Raw genomic sequence first — 22,326 nt, 5'->3', positions numbered from 1 at the left:
ATAGGGTGAGGCAAATCCTCCTTTTGCGAAATCCTAGACTAAATTAAAAAAATAGTTAGAAACCCTAAATGGTCAGTCAATGATCTCACACTGATAGTTATATAAAGAAAACCTTAATATAAATTATGCTAATATTAACGTTACAACCCAACCCATGAGTGACTTTCACTTTTTACTGCTCTCTCGTGTGAACTGAGACTAAGTGTTTTACGAGATTTAAGCTTTCTGAAAATTTTGGAGAGCCCCCAGTCTTTAAAAAACACTTCTTATTAAAATAATTAATAAATAACGCCATCTGCTGGTTATAATAATATCGAAATAAGCTCTATTATGTTAATTTATATAAATATTCTTAAATTAAATGGGGCTAAGACATTATTTCATATTCACATTAATACTATGTACTTCATGCAATTATGTATAAATATGGTGCCCCATTTTTATTTGGATTGTTAAACTGTCAATGACATAGAACTAGGGTACTAAAAATATCAAGAGGATTAACAAAAAATATTTAAAAGATCTTTGAAAAAAAAAGTAATTAATATATAAATTATATTTATGTTTTAAAAATAAGTTCAGAAATTTCTATAAAATATTATGCGTTTATTTATAACCCGAAAACATCATACAATTGATTAAAGATCATAACATAAAACTTGTGTAATTTTTTTTAAATACTTATTTTTAATAAGGAATGCATAAAAATAGTAGAAATATGTAATTGTTACCATTTCACATAAAATACATAATATTAGAAAAATTAATTACGATTCTATAATATTATAAAGAATTCATATAAAATATTTATACGAGTTGTATCGAGCAATTTGTATTAAATGCATAGTTAGTAAAAAAAATTGCCAATATTATTTTTTAAAACTGAATTACAATTGCAAATGATAAGATATCTTGAGACTCGAATTTAAAAAAAACTTGTCCCCATAAAATATTAATTTAATTTTAAAAAAAAATTATGCTACTTTACTAGTATAAAAAAATTAGTAATAGAATAAAAAAAATGGATGAGATATATATTTTTTTAACGGAAAAAAAAAATATTTGAATAAATGGTAAAAATTTGGTATGTATTTTTGGAAAAATATTTATGTTTTGATCTAAATTTTTGAACCATCATTTCCAGTATCTCCAGGCTGACCTTACAAGAGACCGATCTTTAAACTTGTAGAATATATAATTACTAATTCATAATATTTAAAAGGTAATATTGATATTTGAAAAAAATTTAATAAGCGATATCACCCCCCCCCCCCTTTCCCTCGACTAAATAATATTGATATAATTATAATTTCTAATAAAAGCTCGTGATTTACTGATATTTAAACAGGAATAAATATGAGAATAGGAGTGAAAAGGATGACATGAGGGAAAGAAGGGGAAGAAATACAAGGATAGGGGAAAGTGGAGATGTTGAAAGATTAGAGGATGGAGAATCTAAATTGATCCGAATTCCTTCATCCAGTCCTCGTATTTTTTGAGATCAGCGCGCGAGACAGATCTAGAAACCTTGCGAATAGCTAATTCGAAGTCGTTCATTGAAGTAGGCATGTTGGAGAGTTGCTCTTTATCCAAACTTTTTATCTCATCCGGTGATAGACCAGCTATAGCTCGTCTCATCGACATCATGGAGGCATCCCTGATACATAAGATAAATTTAATATTAATTTTTTTTTCCACTTCAGTATCTACCCTTGCCTTGCATACAACAAATTTCACCCTATGCCAGTCATTTCTAATAGAGGTCTTTAAATGGCAAAATTTTCAGGTCCAGCCCAATTGAAATTTAGATTTTGTCCGGCTGCCAATGTAGTTGAACACCAAAATAAACAATTATTTATAATTTTGGAGTGGTTAAATTTAAAACACTACACATTATAGATTACCATTTCTATCAGATATCAGAATTTATTAATATTCCAGCCCAATAATTTTTTGTTACCCGACAAAGCATTGCGGGCCTCTAATTTCGATTACTATTTACTAAATAAACTTAAAAACGTTTTTTAAAAATATTTGTTGTGTTTACTCCTTGATCTCGTTCTTAATTAAGTCTAACAATCCCCCCCCCCTTCTCCACTTCAGTGAATTAAAATAAATTTGAATAAAGAAAGTGAAACCTACAAACGTTAGTTATATCAGAGCCAGAATACCCCTCAAGCTTTTTGGCGATACGAGATAAGTCTACGTCTTCAGCTAGTTCCACTTCTTTGAGATTTATCTTGAGCAATTCTTCCCTAGCTGGCTCTAAGAGTAGAAAGAAATTTTTTTTTAAAGATTTGTAAAAGTGTTTTATTTAATGAGAGTGCTTGATATGCTAAAAGTTGACTTAAAAGCCAATTATTCGTTATTCATATTCGAATTGAATTTTATGAAAACAAATAACAAATTATTTTAATATTAGACGAATAATAGAATTTATTGATTGATCAGATAATTCCAAATTATTTGTTAATTTTTGAATTTTCCTAGCAGAAAAAAAAATTATTTGAAGAATATAGAATATTTATCATTCGATTAAATAATTCAAAATTATTCGTAAATTTAGAATTTTTTTAAAAAAATAAAAGATTAAAAAAAGGGTGGAAGATTTAATAGATTTGTTTTATATTATTTTAATACAAACAAACAATGTTGAAGTTTTTTGCATAAAGAACTGGATGTTAAATATAGATTTCTTATTAATGCATTTATATTTATAAATTTTTTTTTCCAATTTTAACAATTTTCAAAATGATTGTAATTATGTTGTAAAAAAATTTTTAAATTTTCATTTGTTTATTATAAACGAACTTTTATTAGATTCATATACAAAATTATTATTATCCATTTTTTCGCTTTTGAAAACATTTAATTATTTAAATTGAATATTTGATGTATCGAAAATAATAATTATTATACTAATAGTAAATAATTCGATTCGTAAAAACAATAAATTTTTTGAATCGAACAATGCATTATACGTAGTATTTCTGTTCTGTAGACCTATGCTAACTGTATTTGCCTAGAGTCTAACATCCTTAAAAGGCTTAGAAAGAAAATGACACATCATTAAAAGGTGTAATACGTATCAAATAACCATATAATCTCTATTGATATATTCTAACACGCCAATCAAAATACAGTGTTCTAGCTGAGGAAAAATATAGTTTTTAACATAATAAATTGAATGATTTAATTATAATGTAAGCATCAAATTAAAAAAATCTAAAATTATATTTAGAAAACCATCAGGTAGAGGAATATAAATTCTTTTTTCTAGCCTTCTTCTGAGAGCTTCATCGAGATCCCAAGGGAAATTGGTGGCGGCTAAAACCATTACTAATTTGGGATTTTCGTTTGCTATTTAATATTGTTAAAAAATTTAATTTAAAAAAAATATAAACTCCATATTTTATCGTGGAAGGTGATATTTATAATAATCATTATTCATTACTAACGGACTAAGCAAGACCTGAACGAGTATGTCCGAGTTCTAACAAAACTCAGATCAATCGAACATGCATTTTCTAGGACTAAGTTGAGGTGGAACTTAATTTATTTAAAAAAAAAAATTATATATCTTTCTTTATTTTTCAAGAAAGAAAATTTGTTCGGGCCAGGTCAGACTTTGGCAATTTTAAATTATTTTGTTGCTTTTGTCGATTTTCTTATAATAAAAAAACGATTTTTTAAATTTTATTATAGCGCTTATTAGTAAAGCAAAATGGCTCCATGTAAGCAAATTTTTAGAACAGGCGAACTCAATATTTTAGCCAGAAAACATAAGCCTCAAAATTTCGCTGCTAGATGTCCAAACCTTTGTGCCATCGAAGAGCAAAATCTTCAGGCTTGCGTAATATTTTTCTGGATAAAATACTGAGTTAATTGTTTTTAAAAATTGACTCAAATCGAGCGATTTCCCATCTCCACTTTTAATGTTGTTTTAAAAAATAGTAAATCGAATTGGTCATTCTGGAAAAATAAGATTTTTAAATTTTTACAATATTATATATAGCATGACCCAAATTTTTAAAAATTTCGTTATTTTAAAATTATTTGTATTCAATTTTAATGTCTAGAATCGAATATTTTTCGATAAGTGCTTAATAAAGATATTTCTATGCTAAAAACAATTAAACAAGAGCAGGGGCCGGTAATATTATATTTTAGGAATAAATTTTTAAAATGAAGTGAGGAATTAACATTTTGTCCTTTTTCGAAAAAAATTAGATTGAATACTTCTTATCACCTAGAACATCTTCATAATTTTTTTTACGAACGAGTCATTTTTTTGTTGTTATTTCATTTATAGGTTGATTATTTAATTGCATTTTTTAATACATAATGATTAATTAATCAAATACATATATCATATAGTAATATATAGTAGATATAAGCATGACATAATCCCGAAATCTGGCCCACGGGTTGGGTAAAAATATTTCCTGGCAGATGGACAACTTGCGCAAAATATTTTTATGGCATGGACTGTATTTCGCAATTTTTTTCATGGTTAGAATTAGGTAGTTTATGTGTTTTCTTCTTCATAAAAAATTATTATGGACTAAATTTATAAATAATTATTTAATGGGCTGGTTCAAAAAAACATTTATAACATTTCCAGCGAAGAGGGGGGGGGGGTTAGAGTCTATGCTGATTTCTAATAAATATTTAATTAAATACATAAAATTCAATAAAGTTCAACATTATACATCAATAACCCAAAGTAAAAAAATAATATAATTTGTTTTCATTATTATTAAAAAGGTTTTAAAGATAAGTAAACCTGTGTCAATAGTGTTGGATGTCAGGGTGTTATCGTTTGGAGACAATTTTTCAACTGTAGACGAAGAGGAAGTTGTATCAGATGTGTCTGATGGAACGGATAAACCTTAAATTTTATTTGGAAAAAACGTAGGTAAAAAAAATTTTAAAAATGAAATATTTGTATAAGTTATTCCTTAATTCGTTTCTAGTTTATTTTTTTACTTCCTTTGATAGTTAAATTTAAAAAAAATCTCTTGTTCATCAATTATACCATCCATTTGAACGAGTATCTCGGATTTTACCCTTCTGCTAGCTTCGTGTTCGGTATCAGTTCCCCTTCTGGAACAAACCGAATCAATTTCGTCAATGAAAATTGTAGATGGCGCGTAAAATCTTGCCTTTAATTTTTATTATAATTTTTTAAATATAAAAAATTAATCACAAAGAAATGGACTAAATTGTATAACCACCTATGTATGCTTTTAAAAAAAGTGTTTTCGTTATTAATTTTATTAATTGGATCGTTGGAATATAAATCATATAACATAACCATCATATCATTTATGATAAAATATGACTTTTATTAAAAAATAAATTGAAAATGTAAATAATGCAATTATTCAAGCAAATACAAGATCAAGTACTGAGATGACTATAAACCAGGTGATAATGTAAATAAATGTAATTTTTTTATATAAATAGAATTTATTTTATACTGATAACTTATAAAATACCATTATGCTAGCCTTTCCAAAACTCCTAACAAAAAAATTTTAAAGTAATTTTTTTTTAAAAAAATATCAACTTTCTGTTTGATATACCATTATTTCAGTTCAAATTCAGATACAAAATAAATTTAATTGAAAAAAAGAATCTAATTTTCTATATAGTCTAAAATTGAGATTTTTTTAAAAAAATAAGGTTGGTTCTTATTAGTGCTGCAAAGTTCATTGGTAAAAATCGAACGCGATCACGTACAACTTCAAAATGAGGAACGCGTTCACGTTCGTTCAAAACTTTCCGAATACATTTTTTTTTTAAATTTAATATAAATATATGTCATATTTTTTATAACAATATATTAGCCATGTTTAAAATTAGAAGTTTTAAGACAATAAAAACTTTTTTTATTAAGCTGTGCCCAAAATGTTTTGAAAATTTATAAATTCTGGCAAAATAATAAAATTATGAAACATTTCCGAAATTTTCCATTATTTTTTTTTCAAAAATAAATAAAGAAAAAAAACATAACTAAAAAACGAGAATAAACGAAAAATAACATATTTTATTATTACTTACTAGTTTTGTCGATTTTTAAAAACGGCTAACTTAATATTTTATTAAAAAAATATTATGCAGGCGCAAAGGTTCAGACATCTATTGGCGAAATCTAGAGGCTTAAACAATATTTTTCTGGCTGAAATATTGTAGCCGTTTTAAAAATCGTAAAAAAAATTTCTTATTAATTTTTAATATATAAAATTAATAAAAATAAGATTTTCCAAAAATTGAACGAACGTAAAAAACGAACGCGTTCAGGTTCAAAGTTCGTCAAAAATAAAAGGAACTTCGTTGATCATTTTTTTTCAAAAATACGAACTTCGTGTTCTTACTATTGTCATCTTGATTATAGAGCTTTCGATCTTAAGGTTAAATTAACTAAGCATTTAAATATTAAAGCTAGTGATTTCTGTTACCATTTCGAAGAGTAATCTGACTAATTTTTCGGAATCGCCTCTATACTTAGAGGTGAGAGTGGAGGAAGAGATGGAAAAGAAGGTAGTTCCACATTCAGTGGCCACTGCCTTTGCTAACAATGTTTTGCCGGTGCCTGGAGGACCTACCTTTAATGCATAAAAAATATGCATTTTAAAACAAAATTTTGTTTGTATATATGTCGTATTGAAATATGGAAATCTATAAGGATTCATAATATCTAAATTTATCATTTACTGAGGGATATTACTAAACTTCAAAAATCTGACAAGAAATGCACATTCCGATATGTAAAGAGCATCCAACTGTGTCATACAATTTTGCTTAGAATTTTTAAAAAATATTTTAAATTTATATTCAACTTTTATATAATTTTATAAAAAAAATACAAATTTAAGGCGATAATTTTTGGAATTTATATGGTAGGTATATTCTACCCATGCTGGCATGCATTTCTTGTCAAATCACATTTTTTAAAATTTAGATATTTCGAATCCCAATTGATTACATATCCCAATCAAATTTAGAAATTGTCTTAAAAACTAATCTCTTGACAATGTATGGAAGACTCCCCAAGAAATTCAAATTAAAAGTTATAGAATTTTTCTTTCTTTATAATTAAATTTTTTTAGCATACCATGAGGACACCTTTCCATGGCCTACGTATACCAGTAAAAAACCCAGGCATCCACAAGGGTAAAACTACAGCTTCTTCTAATAAACGTTTGGCTTCTTCCAATCCTGCTATATCTCCCCTTTATTATTTTAAAGTAAAAAATTAATCGATAAAAAAATAAGATATCAAAATCACAATGAGAGATGAATAGTAATAAATATGTAAATTTGTAAGAATAAAAAAATTATTTAATTCAGCTTATTTAAATTCAGGTGCATAGCCAGGAGGTTGGGGAGGGGGATTAATAATTGGTAAGGTAGCTAAAATAAGTAATAATGATTTATATTAGGCAGGGAATCTAAAGTGCAATTACACATGGAAAGGGTCTGCAGAGCATTTTTTGGTCATAAAGAATACTCTATTCTGCCAAGATTTTTATACCAAAATTGGAATCACAATGTAACTTATCATATGAGCCTACTAAATCATCAGTGTAAAACTTTGAAATTTTCTTAATATCCTCTCTTGTTTCAAGTGTAATCAACAGTTTAGACTTAACCGGCAAAAGAAAATAAAAGCTTTTTAAAATAAAATTATGACAAATAAATCTTTCCTATAATTGAAATAAAAATGTATCAATAAGGGGAATAAAAATGTTTATTTTATAAAAATCCTCAATAGTAGATGCATTAATATTTGAGCGATTGGATTGTCTAGAAACTACTCTAGGTTTAAAAATTTCAATCCCAAACATATTTGCATTCTCCTTTACGTTCTCATATATTTCATTAAATTTTTTATCAACATAAACTCTCAATCCAAATCAATTTTTTGTAGCATTTTGCTAAAATCATATGTATAATTAAATAAAAAATAAACGCAATGAATTGATATTAAAAATTTCGTAATAGCCTGCAAAAGATTTTCAGCATCTGTGGAATCTTTTTCTGCTTGATATGTAGGATTCGAGTACTGCAAAAATAACTTCATATAATTAGATGAAAAGTCTCACTGACTGTTGTCTTTCAATAACTAGTTGGACAAAATCTTTTTAGTTTTTTTTGATTATTTGAATCAATATTATCAAACGTTCGGATAAAAATTGCCTCTTCTTGTGTGTAAAAAAGTCACAAACCGAATTGTTCTAAATTTTGAAAAATATATTAGAATTATAAAAAGATATCTATAATACATAATAAAATCTAATAAATTCCAATTAAATAAAAATATTTTTACGTAAACTGTTCTAGATGTCTCGAATTTTGCATGCCTCAGATATCATCAAATTTAGGCAATGTGAACTACAGTGAACATATAGAGCTGTGCTATAAAGCTCTCTAATTCTTGAATGCACCTCTTTAATGTGACCACTCATCGAGAGAGCTCCATCATATCCTTGGCCTCTCATTCGATTTAAATTTAGGTCTTGAAGGAATGCTAAATTTCTTTGGCTATCGTCTCTGATTTAGTGTCATGTAAGTCAATAAATTGAACAAAGATTTCCTTCATTTTGAAATCATCTGATTCCATATCAATAAACCTTACTGCTATGATAATTGCTCTATGTTACCAACATCTGAAGTCTCATTCGCTAAAACAATAAAAAATGGTGAGCTTTCACTTTTGTAGAAATTTCTTTCAATATGAACCTATTGCATATGGCTATTATTTCATTTTGAATACTTGGACTAAGGTAGGTGGCATTTTTAGCAGAGCTTTCAAAAAGCTTTATATAATTAAGATTTTATTGCATAAAGGTTTCAACAATTCCTTGAAATTCCCTTCATTATGAGAAGAGTAAGTGTTAAGGGGCTAGTAGGTATTCTATGGGCTCTTAATGCTAAGCCTTGCCTCCCTAGCCAAATAATAGCATCAATAATTATCATTATCCTTTTTCTATTATTTGTAACTTGTTTAAATTTTTGTTCGTCCAAAACTTTGGATATTGATATTTTTTTACAATTTGATATTGCTTTAAAATTGTCAAATATTTCACATGAATTTAAATATTTGTTCTGTTGATAAAAATTAAAATTTTATAAGGCATCTTTCCACCTGGTATACTTGGTACTTACCAATGTTTTAAGCCTTTTAACCTTTTCCCAGCATATCTTGGTGAGATAATGACACACACCTTACAAAAAGCCCTTTGCTTTATTGCTGAGTAGGCAAGCCACTTATATTTTTTTAGCCATGATAATTGAAATGTCAAATTTCTCATATTTAATGACACTGGAAATTTATAATTATTCCCAGGCTCACAATTTAATACACATTAATTTTTCATTGCCATTATGGAAATTGTGGTGTACATAGGTTGCAACATCTTTTTGACAAAGGCTGTCTATAATTTTTTAAATATAAAATTTAAAGCTTTCAATATGAACTTTGTACTATAATAAACCCATTTATCTCAGAGCACTAATCAAAAATACAATCTTATTATGAGTTTGTTTAAAAAATTGATAAACAATTTGCCAGGTCATACTAATAATTTGCAGGGTAGGAAATATAAATTCTGTGGGAGAAATATAAAGATTTCAAAAAATAAAAAATATAACTTCAATAAATATAAGTAACAAAATAAAAAGCATCTTGTAAATTCATGATGGGTAGATATATTGGTGATTAAATTATGTGATATAAAAATATTTCCTTACTCAGAAACAATTTACTTCAAAACCTAGATTTAAATTTAAATCTAATGAGAGGCCAAGGATATGATGAAGCTCCCTCGATGAGTGGTCACGTTAAAGGGGTGTAGTCAAGAATTAGAGAGATTTATAGCACAGTATATGTTCACTATAGTTCACAATGCCTAAATTTGTTGATATCTGAGGCATGCGAAATTCGAGACATCCGGAATAATTTACGTAAAAATATTTTAATTTAATTGGAATTAATTAGATTTTATTATGTATTATAGACATCTTTTTATAATTCTAATATATTTTTCAAAATTTAGAACAATATCGTCGGTTTGTGACTTTTTTTCACCACACAAGAAGAGGCAGCTTTTTATCTGAATGTTTGATGATATTGATTCAAATAATCAGAAAAAAACTAAAAAGATTTTGTCCAACTAGTTATTGAAAGACAACAGCCAATGAGACTTTTCATCGAATTATATGAAGTTATTTTTGCAGCACTCGAATCCTACATATCAAGCAAAGAAAAAGATTCCATAGATGCTAAAAATCTTTTGCAGACTATTACGAAGCAGCAATTTTTAATTTCAATTCATTGCGTTTATTTTTTATTTAATTATACATATGATTTTAGCAAAATGCTACAAAAAATTGATTTGGATTTAAGAGAGTTTATGAATAGAGCAAAGGATATTGTTGGAATATTAACAAATATCAGAGAGAATGTGGATGAAAAATTTCATGAAATATATGAAAAAGTAAAGGAGATTGCTAATATGTTTGGAATTAAAATTTTTAAACCTAGAGTAGTCTCTAGACAATCCAATCGATATTGATGCATCTACGATTGAGGGTTTTTATAAAATAAACATTTTTATTCCCCTTATTGATACATTTTTATTTCAATTAAAAGAAAGATTATTAGTCATAATTATATTTTAAAAAGCTTTTATTTTCTTTTGCCGGTTGAGTCTAAACTGTTGATTACACTTGAAACACGAGAGGATATTAAAAAAATCTTAGTTTTATGCTGATGATTTAGTAGGTTCATATGATAAGTTACTTTGTGATGTCGAATTTTGGTATAAAAATCTTGATAGAATAGGGTATTCTTTGAGACCAAAAAATGCTCTGCAGGCCCTTTCCATGTGTAATTGCATTTTAGATTCCCTGCCTACTATTAAATCCTTATTACTTATTTTAGCTACCTTACCAATTAGTACCTGCACTAATGAAAGGTCTTTTTCAACTTTAAAAAGGTAAAAGACTTGTTTAAGAAATAGCAACTGTGAAAAATGTTCAAATGGATTAGACCTATTAAATATTTATAAGGAAATAATTTGAGATAAAAATTTGATTCTAGATGAATTAGGAAAATCACACAGAAAAGTAGACCTCTCTTTATAAATTCAAATCAAAAAATTGCAATATGATGATATATAATATTTATAATCAAATTTTTTCTTATAATGAATTCTTAGTTATAACATTTATATAATTTTTGTACTAACTCTTAAAATTTATACAATCACTACTATTTTTAATCAAAGTACTGTATATTAATTATATTTTGATATTATCGTCATATTTTTTTAAATGCCATTATTTGCATAAGAATAACTTAAATTTTATGGAATTTTTATACAATAAAATTTTTAATATTATAGTCTGTATAAAATATATATATTTTGAAATTTATTTTTAATAATAAAAATAAATACATGAATAAAGGAATGTTATTTATGCTAAAGAATTTTTCAAAATAATTACATAACCTAAGATATATTGAGCAGGGGCGTCGCTAGCCTTTACAATCTCAGGGGGTTCAACTAAAAAAAATTTATGGGAGGCTTCGCCCTCCATACTCCCCATTTGCGGGTTTTGCCTGGCCTTCGGCTGGGTTTTATATTAATATATTATACTTTTTAAAAATTTGCACACTCTAATTATTCTGAATTTCATATTTTGTCATTTATTATATTATGCATACAAAATAAACTAGCATATAAATAATTAAAATAAGACACTAAAAATATTATAATACAAAATCTATTTATTACAGTATAAAATATTTTCGATTGCTGATATAAATTTTGCATCTAAAGAATTACAAGTGATAAAAATGGTTAATTAATTCATACATATACCTCAATTGATAATGGTTTTTAAAAACTACATATTATAAAATTAGCAACTAACATTGACAAAAGGTCAAGAAACTAATATAACACTCTGTTACCATTTTTAGACAATGTTTTATAGAATGGACTAATAATTAAAAATTTATAGGCCTAACCAAATCAACAATTCTTGGAGAAGAGAATATAAACGACCAATCCAAATCATAAAACTATATAGTGGTATAAACTTCCTCTTAAATGAGATGATGGAAGTTAGATAAGTATTTGAGAAAAAAATTGTGAGATATTAAATTTCTAAAAGATTATCTTCCATTTTTAATGATATATAAATACTACACAGTTGACCATTATTGCTTATAAAATATGCAATCATATGCTCTCAGCAGCTGTAATAATATTCTTAAATTACATAGCCACACAAATAATAAATGGTGATTAATATGCAGTCATAGCCATGACACTCACTATATTAACTTATATCAGAATTTATTATGCAAGATAAATTATAAAACAAAAACACTAAAAATCTTTAGAAGAAATCATGCTAATGTATTGAAGCCTTAAGTTATTTACAAGGCAGGGATGCCATATTAGAAATGAAACATTTTGTAACTATAAAATACAAACAAGAATGATATGATATGATAAAAGAAATTAATTAAGATTTTATTATTGTCGCACCACCTCTAGTTGGTATATTATATTTTAAAATAGTAGTAGTTTGTAAAAATAACAAAACTATACTAGTATTAAAAATTTAACTCAAAACTGTTTTTCAAAGTAGAAAAAAATAGCTTTCCTAAAAATGTGTAAAAAAATATATCTAATTTACATCCTTTGTGGGATGAATAATAAGTTGTTAAATTTTTAAAATATTTCAAATAAATAGATGGCGTTAAATATTTAAAAGCAATTTATTACTTATATTTATTATCAAAAGCATTTATTAGTAAAATTTATTAAAATATTAACTGTAATATATTATATAACTGTCAAACTGTAAAAGTGGTATTTAACCTAATCTTTTATAACCAATTATATCTAATAATTATAAACTATATGTTTACTTATTTTTTATAAATAAATCTTTTATACTTATTTGGATTTGGACCTTGAAAATTATTTTAAGAAGAGGTATGGTAATTAAATTTAAATATCAATTATAGTTGATTAGTTATTTTGAACTCGGCTAATTACAATATTAAATTTGTTAATTTTCAATTAATATTTATTTAATTAGGGTTATATAATAATTTAAATAATAAAAGTCAATAAAGCTTCAACTGTTAATGCTAAATTAATATTTAGTGAGTGATATTAATATTCTATTTTTAACATAGAATTTGATTGCAAGCTGGCATAGTGAAAATATAATTTATAAGTATTAATCTAATCTAATAATTAAAATAGTATTCATTTAAGAATAATTTAGATAGACTCATTAATTTTTAAATTATAAAATTTAATCTATATATTACTCAATAGAATTATAAAAGAAATAATTCAGTGGGAAATCAAAATAATTTATTTTTAGTTCAAGGGGATATTAAGGAGCCATTAAAAAAAATTTTTGCTTCAGGGGGCTATTCAAATTTTTCAGGATGCTCAAGCCCCTGCGTGCCTCCCCCTAGCAACGCCACTGATATTGAGTGTACATGAAAAATGTGAGGTTTTGGGGGCTTTGTCCCCCAAAATTTTTTTAAACCAAAAAAATTCTGGCTGAACCACTGCCTACACCACTGATTGAATCAGAGGCATTTAGTGAGTCAAATTCACTAGGTAACCTTAGTTAACAAATATAGTTCCAAGGATGAACTGAAAGTTAGAATACAGAACACCAGGGTCATTTTTAACAGCATTTCAAACTTTAAAGGAAGATATTGGTGTTCACAAAACTATATCAACTCCATTATTATTCTTACCTGTTATATAGAGGAGACATATGGCATATTAACTGAAAATAGGAATTTTATATCGTAAAGTATAAATCAATAAATAAAATATCTCATAGTCATAATTATTTACAATTAAAAAAATTATTTTGTGATAAATTATTAGCTAAATATTATACATTAAATATATAAGAATAATATATTTTCAAAAAAATTTTTAAACTCTTTTTAGTTTCAAATTATTTAAATGAATAAATTTTATACAGCATAATTTGATTAATATAATTATTTTTTTTAATTTAAAATAATGTATTCAAATAAATAAATATGAATAATGTACAATCATTTGTATGATTGTGATCAAATTAAACAAATATAATATAGTATATTAGATGTATATAACACTAATTAAAAAATAAAAGAATATATGCAAAACAACTATAAAATACCATTTGACATTTGGGTTTTTTGAAACTAAATCCCTAGTAATCATATCCACTAAATCAGTATCATAACCAAAGCACTCAAATTTTCTCTCTAATATATGATTAGTACTGCCTGAGATAGAAGTCAAATTTGAGTCTATAGGCAAATTTGTGTTTATACTATTATACAAATTTGCCAGATTTGAAGCTGATTCCTAATTAAGGATTTTATTTAAATATAAACATATGCTAAAATATTACTTTAGGATTTTTCTTGCTTTTATTATCCACTTTATTTGAAATATTTACTTTTAAATTTTTTGATGAAACAATTGGTTTGTTAATTTTTTGATTTACTATAATTTTCTTTTTAGGCAAAATTTGTGTTCTAAAATTATTGAGATAACAAATATTTTAATAAATTAAGCTACCGTCTTTGATTAGTTGTATTATTATTGGATGTTGATTGAGGTGGAGCTGGCCAAACATCAGGATCATTTACTATTTGTGTAGATGTATTATCTAAATTACTGAAATTCCCAATAGTAAAATTATTTAATTCATTTTGAATTTCTTGAACATATTGGCATTCCTTAATTAGATATTCTTTCATCTGAATTTTATTTTATAATAAAATATATAATAATCTGTTACATCTTCCCATTTTTGTTTTTGATTTCCTGATAATGTGTTATGGGTAAACAATTTGGATATTTGATTAATGGCGCCTTCATAATATATTAAAGAAGATTCATAAGAATTGCACAGTGCATTTTCCCTTGCATTTTTGATAGTTTCATATATGGCACTAAAGTTCATAAGGGCAAAATTAATTTGAAAATACCATGCCCACTATAAAATGTGATGAAGGACGGCTTGCAATAACTGACAAATAAAATGTATATTAATATAACACGTGTTATTTATCATTAATGAAAAGTCAGATCTAACTAAAAAAAATTAGACTTGTTTTATTAACTATGCGTTTAAAACTTATTTAAATCAATACCGAAATAATGCCATCCAGTAATTTTATAGTTGTGTTTGTACTAAGATATTTTAAATGTTTATTGTCATATTTCATATCAAGTTCATTACCCCCCCCCCCCTCCCCTCAATACTGAACCTATTAAATAGTTCTGTCATTATGTATAGGGAATATATTGCGAATACCAATATTTTAAATATTACTGTTTGGTAATTATTTGGATAATTACCATTAATATTTTGAATTCATATAGTCGTAACCAGGATTTCGCTTAGGGAGTATTGGAAATAATAAGTGGGGTGTTTCCTCATAGATTATAGGGCTAAGGGTTTAGGTCCATATTGTAGGTATCTAGCAGGTTTATATAATAAAAATATATCTTAATTTTTTTTAAATTTGATTTTCTTGATACAAAGATTTTGAAAGTAAATTTATAAACATTTAGATGAAAAATCGCATAAATTCTATGCAAAGTATAAATCAACTTTATTTGAAATTACGATAATAATTAAGGCTTACGTATTTCAAAAGTCCTAGTTTGCATATTTAATTGTAATTGAATTTCATTTTAATGATAAAAAGGAATGTTGCTATACCAGGGCTACGATTTATTTTTAAAATAGTTTTTGAGACAATTATGCTATTCAAAAAATATGATGGTATTTTCAATATTTATATCAAAATACTATTTAAAAAATGTCATATAGAATTTAGTAAATCTTACATAAAATACTTATTGTAACAATACAGTATTAAAGTCGTTAGTTGTCTAAGCCGAGACGATTTTGCCTTAATTCTATTCAAGTTATGAGTCGTTAAACTCACTTCGAGCAGCTCAATGAGCCATGTGGTTTTAAGATTTGATATTTTTTAAATATTTTCCTTTTGAATAAATAGCTGGCCAATGGCGGCTCTTAGAGCCACTCAATGTAAAGTCGTATTTTATTACTCCAACTTATGTTCAGAGTCGTCGATGTTTTAACAACACTATACAATGTATCAGTACAAACAAGAATTTGATAAAAAAAATTTAAAAAAGTTTATAACTTTTTAAATAATTGCTTCCAAATTTTTAGAAAAAAGCTGTTAAAATCTAAAATTATTGTTATATTGCCAAGGACCTAAAACATTCAATAAAATTTATGGGAAAAAATTTATCTGTGACCACACTTTCCTTCTAAGCAAAATCCTGGCTCCACCTAGGTATGGGAAATCTGGATCGGACCTATTGTCGATTTCACACCTCATTTTTGTCTCTCACATTTTATCACAACTTCCTATTTCACGTTATTTTTTAAACAAATTGAAATAAACTCACTAAAGGGTAATATAATTGTCCTATTACTAAAAATACTAATCAAAATCATTAACATAGCCAATAGAGGCTGGGAGATTTGAAATTTTTTGTAAATATTACTAATTAAAAAAAATTTATCTCTATATAAATATAATATGCATTTACAATAATTATTTTTAAAAAAACGAAGATAATAAATATATTATATTTAAAATTTTTTTAAAAAAGGCGTTAAATAAAAATTATTTTTTAAAAATCGAACCCCGTCAAACATCATCTACAAGAGCGTGGAAGAGGAAGTTTGCTTCCAATTTTTATGAAGGGGAAGGGGGGGGGGGGCAGGATAAATTTATTGGGGGGGGGGGGGGTTATCTCTTCAAATTTTAGATAAAATATGGCAAAATATATTGTTATAAAAAATTATTTAATGTTATTGTAAATCTATTATATTACAATGATACTGCTGAACATCGACCAAATCTACATATTACATACAATCATAGTCATTATTTTTCTGCTACCTTTTTAAATGTAATTATAAGGCGTCTTTATCAGCAAACCTCATATTTATGCCAAACAAATGCATTCGTTGTAAATAAGGGGGTTTTAAATTTAAAATTTATGTTCTGAAAAATAACTTTTACATTTACAAAAAAAGAATGAAGGTAGTAGAGTATTGATAGTTTAAGTTATTACTTTTAAAATATATGAAGGGAGTTCTATTATAACTAAAAACGTGCACTTAATAATAAGGAAAGGAAATTTTTATGGGAGATACGTATAAGTTTTCGACGGGAGTTTAATTCCAATGAATATCCTCATGTAGACGCTGCTGCCAACGAAAATAAAATTATTTGTGAAAAGGCCACCCAAAACCCATCTTGACTACACCGCATATGGTAAGTATTTTAAATATATATAACAACTTATAATATATATTTTATATCGCGCGAGCCACTTAGCTATGGTATATTATCTGTTACTGTGATTGACAGATAGCTTATCTAGTTACAAAGTTCATCTTGACATGTTTTAAGTTATTAATATAAATTTTTTACTTTTAATAGAGTAAAAAAGTTAATCTAAATACTTTTATTGAATATAATATAATAAACAAAATATTTGATAAAATAATATATCTTGAGAATGATAAAAATTTAATATTTATAGAACTTAATAGTTTTTATTTAGACCAAAATTAAAACATTTTTAGTTATTTGTTGCTGGTGAGTCACGATACATTAAATTTGGTAAGCATTGAACATATTTTCTGAGTTGCTTATTAAGACTATAAAAAAGCGCTTTTGAACAAATTTTCGTTTTTTAGTATGTTGCAAAATAAAAAGGAACTAAAAAAGAATCACAAAATAAGTAATATACATAAAGTTTGGGGAAAAATTATATGAATGGAATATTAAGACCAATAAAAGACCGGTCCAAACCATGGCTCTTGAAATGAGATCGGATCCTAGCCAGAATCTGAGAAAGCAGAAATAAATTCCTCAAAAAATGTAATAAAGTCGCACCACGAATCTGGTTGAGAAACCCTAATTTTACAGGATACTAGTAAAATATCATTGAACAAAATTATTTGAAAATAGGAAAATTTGTCGAAGATTTTTCATCTATCCATACGAATATTGTTTGGAACGCTCTAAAAAAATTATGACCGATTAAAAATGATTGTCAAATTTCAGTTCAAAGAAAGATGTCCCCAAATTATCACCTATATTAAGGTATTAAACAAATTCTAATACTCGTTGATTTTAAAAACACAAAAAAACAGGGGCTTGTCAATATCGCCATTGCTAACTACTAAAAATTAAGACATGAATACTCCGAGTTTTGAGCAATTTACATAAACTAAATAAAAGCAACCAACAAAATTGGTTCTCAGAAAAAAAGATATAATTAGAAACAAACCCTGTTTTAAATCAAAAAATTTCACTCTTATTAAGAAATCGGCCCAAGAATTACTAGAACGAATTGCATACAATTTTTATTGCATTTAATTTCTATTACCATCGCGTTGTAATAAACGTTTTCCAACAAAGAGAACCACTATGCACACCTAGAGACCCATAAATTTTCGTATGCAGCAAATATAACGCTAACATATATGGTGGCTGGTATCCAAATAGTATAAGTTTTTAAAATATCTTTTTATAACAATGGTAAATTAAAAACTACTCCATCACCCTATTTTCAATCAAATTATTTTGTATCAATCATAAGAATTTTTTATTAGCAATAAAAGAATTAATATATATAAAAATCAACTTTCAAAAAGGAATAATAAAAATTTATGTACAATACCAAAATTTATAATAACATGTAGTAACATATAATTTATTCGTTTTTAAAAATTAGCCTTTTAAACATTCGTCTCCCCTCTTAAGCGTCGATTCCGTAATGACAATATTAAAATCTCCAAAAAGTGTGGGCCCTAGTTTAAATTTATGACTAAATTACGATTAAAGAAAATTAAAAAAATATTATTTTATGTTTTTTTTTAAAAAAAAGAGAAAATAAAAAAGTTAAATGAAAATAATGGATTGCAAAATATCACACATTTATGCATCTCAAAAAAAAATATTCACAAATTACATTAAACGTCGCATTAAATAATTTGTAGCTCATTCGTCTAAAATATATGTAAAAATTAACCAAATTGTAATAACAATATCTCAATTGACAAATATTTGATTAATTCCACGACAAGTCAACAAAAATAGACGATATTACTACATATATTTTTGTAGTTATAAATATTTTTTCCAAAATTTATTTTATGTCCTGAGGGCCCATTCTATCCCTAGAGTGAGATAGCTAAATATTTCAAAATTTCGAATGAAACATTAAAAAACATATGTCGATACGATGATGAATTATTATTATTAATAGACTATAAAGAAAATCATATCTAAAAAGGTAACCATTATATATTAAGTGAGTTTCATTCCATGAAGTGGATGCTCATGAAATTAAAGCGACAGCTCTCTAAAGTCTTGGCAAACCTCGGCATTGAAAATTCCCAAGATGTTATTTACTAATGAAAGTTTCAACATAGCTTTTTTAAAATGAAAGTAAAGCTACCATATCTTGGATGTATCATAGATCAAACTGAAGAACATCTGTGACAAATTATCTTTAAAGCTATTAAAAAATTTATACAAATAATGATAATCATGACTTAAAATTCTTTTTAGGAATATAAAACTACCAATGGATCGCTATTTACCTAAAAGATTTCGTTATATTCTGAAAAAAAACCTAAAAATTCAACATATAAAAACCACCTACCTATCATCCTCGAGGCGATAAACTCGTAATAAATGAGAATATAAACCATTATTTCTTAAATCGCAAAAAAAAATAAAAATGGCTGAAAAAAGTTTTAAAAAAAAGTTATTAATTTACTTATAAAAATAATTAAAGTCAGTCATAGCAGAATTTTTTCCCTTTTCACATTTTTTTTAAATAGGAGAGAAGCCATGCTTCCTGTTGATTTGTCGTGGAATTCACAAACTATATAAAATGAATCCAGTTTTGGCGTCGTCGAACTCTTTTATTTATTTTACATAATGTTTAAGATCCCTGCTAAAATTAACCTTGGGTTATATTTAAAACATGCCTATATATTTACATAAAATAATAATAAAGGAATAACAATTATGACGGAAAAGTAGTATTCATTGAGACTTGAAAATTGTTCCCAAATAAGAAATGGAAAAATTCGAAATTTGAATATATCTTTATTTGACCGAGTGTAATGTTGTTTAATTCGTTAGCTCAAACAGGTGCATTTAGATATATCTAAATAATTTTGGAAATTTTTTTTTTATATATTCATTAAAATTATGTTTTGCAATGCTCAAAATCGTCATGCACTCATTTAATGAAAAGGGAAAAAATATTTCTATATTATAGTTTGAGAATTCCAATACTGATATTATGAATAAGAATGATTTACACAATCAAAAAACCTCAAAATAAAAATATTTGGGTCGTTATTTGGGATTAGATTCACTTTTTTAGAATATACATATAAGTTAAAAAATTTTTTGTAAATTATTTCGTCACGTTTTAATTTAAGTCATTATATTTGTTACCCAAAAATTATTTACAGGTTGTAAATTTCAATTATTAATTAAACTTTTGCCTCCTCGCATTTCGTATTAACCTTATATGTATTTTTTTTCATCCCAAGACTGAAGTGATAGTGTTTGGGCTAAAAATAGAACATTACCCAACTATACTTAGAGGCAATTTAGGTATAAATATTGCCTATTTTATAAATATGATGTTCCTATGAAAACACTTATGTCTTTATACGTAAAAATATAATTTATTTAGTTGAAACAATTATAAGTTTATTTCGGTGTTTAAATTTAAAAAAAAATTATATAAGAAATTTTTTTGATGAATTCTGATATTTCATAGAAGTGATAAATCTGTTTATAATTTAACCATTCCCCAGGCCTTGTATTTAAAAAAAATTTAAACCGGGCTGGGTAACATTAGTAAAAAATCGAAACCGGGCTGGGAAAAATTATATTCCCACCGCCGGATCGGATAATTTTACCATTTACAGACCTCTAGTTTGAATGTCTTAAAAAGGAATATGGCATTTAAGATTTAGGTCGTATTATATCTTTTCTTTATTTAACATAATTCCTAAGAAATTAAACCTCTTAAATTATTATTCATTGTAAAAAACTTGAGATTCTGGCACATTCATCTCGATGATACGTTTGAAATCGGCCAGCGTCCCCTTGCCAGTTTTGATGGCTACCCCGAACCCTTGGGTAACTTCACCAGCATCAGGCCCGCAAAAATGAAAACCTACCACTTTATTCTATAAAGTATAGTTAAAAAACCTTATAAATTTTTAATAAATAGTGGGGTTGTTGTTGCTTTTACTTAGCCTTCTTGAGTGGGTAAATACTCATTAAGGAAGAGCTTCACTAGTTACCCTGTTATCAGGAGCTAGTATTGGCATTAATCAAACAATTATGGATTTATATACATTTATTAATTATAATAACAGATAGATGCCAAATTGATGAATAATTGGGCCATCCATACATATTTAACTAATTTAAATTATTTTTCAAAAATCTTTCAAGGTATTTTATTTGAGAAATTTGTAAAACCCTAATGTAAAGTAGTATTGTTAAAAACTTAGATTTTTCCGAACCGGCTAAATCGAAATTTTTAACAATAGTAATATAAAGATAAAATTTCGCTAAATAACTATGGTAAATAAAAAATGTAATATTTAAAAAAAGAGGATATAATAAAAAAATCCAACTATCCACCCAGGAGCCCCTATTCGAAGTGGGTAAATTACTTTTCTCGAGTGATAGATACCAGTCAGCTATCAAATTATTTAAAAAAACTATATTATCTTGAAAAGTATAATATTTAAGCAAACCTGTAATGATTTGATTGCAATTATTTTGTATAGAGCGATGTGATTCTTTTCAATCTTAGAAATATCCCATTCCAATGGTCTAAATTTCTTGATATATACCTTTTTTTAATGCGATGAAGATATTATTTTTAAGAAAATTTTATTTCGAGAAAGGCTGTCTTGTAACTTATTACAGAGAAATATAATTCTTGTAATTATATGAACAAGTTCATTTGAGATTTATTTTATCTTATTATTTTAAAATAAATTATAATACTGTTAAAAAATATAATAAATTTGATTTAGAAAATTAATAACTAGATTTAAAAAAAAAATTATTTTGAATTTATAAAAAATTAAGTTTAGTTTATTTTTGAAATTTAAAATGCATTATTTTAGTTTCCCCGTTCTACATAAAAA

General features: G+C 26.0%; 2 protein-coding genes across 2 annotated transcripts in view; both read right to left on the bottom strand.

Moving 5' to 3' along the window:
• Window positions 1-820: 820 nt before the first annotated feature.
• LOC135925323 (katanin p60 ATPase-containing subunit A-like 1) lies at window positions 821-15,067 on the bottom strand. Its single transcript, XM_065460587.1, has 11 exons — window positions 14,860-15,067; window positions 14,637-14,818; window positions 14,467-14,593; window positions 14,230-14,420; window positions 7,121-7,238; window positions 6,465-6,611; window positions 5,039-5,165; window positions 4,787-4,891; window positions 3,247-3,360; window positions 2,139-2,265; window positions 821-1,657 (listed from the first exon to the last, which is right to left on the bottom strand). Exons 1-11 carry the CDS (start codon window positions 15,022-15,024, stop codon window positions 1,456-1,458), a joined length of 1,605 nt encoding a protein of 534 aa, XP_065316659.1. The 5' UTR covers window positions 15,025-15,067; the 3' UTR covers window positions 821-1,455.
• A 4,991-nt stretch (window positions 15,068-20,058) lies between these two features.
• The window catches only part of LOC135924964 (thioredoxin reductase 1, cytoplasmic-like), a 38,028-nt gene continuing 35,760 nt past the window's right edge, over window positions 20,059-22,326 (bottom strand). The window contains exons 16-18 of the mRNA XM_065460099.1: window positions 21,928-22,026; window positions 21,211-21,348; window positions 20,059-20,306 (exon numbers count right to left, since the gene is read on the bottom strand). Of these exons, the coding sequence (XP_065316171.1) occupies window positions 20,283-20,306; window positions 21,211-21,348; window positions 21,928-22,026 (261 nt within the window). The 3' untranslated portion in view covers window positions 20,059-20,282. The remainder of the gene's footprint in view (window positions 20,307-21,210; window positions 21,349-21,927; window positions 22,027-22,326) is intronic.

This window comes from Gordionus sp. m RMFG-2023, chromosome 2 (assembly GCF_954871325.1).
Source record: "Gordionus sp. m RMFG-2023 chromosome 2, tfGorSpeb1-WG-v2, whole genome shotgun sequence".
NCBI lineage: Eukaryota > Metazoa > Nematomorpha > Gordioida > Chordodea > Parachordodidae > Gordionus > Gordionus sp. m RMFG-2023.
This window is presented reverse-complemented; position numbering and strand designations above follow the sequence as displayed.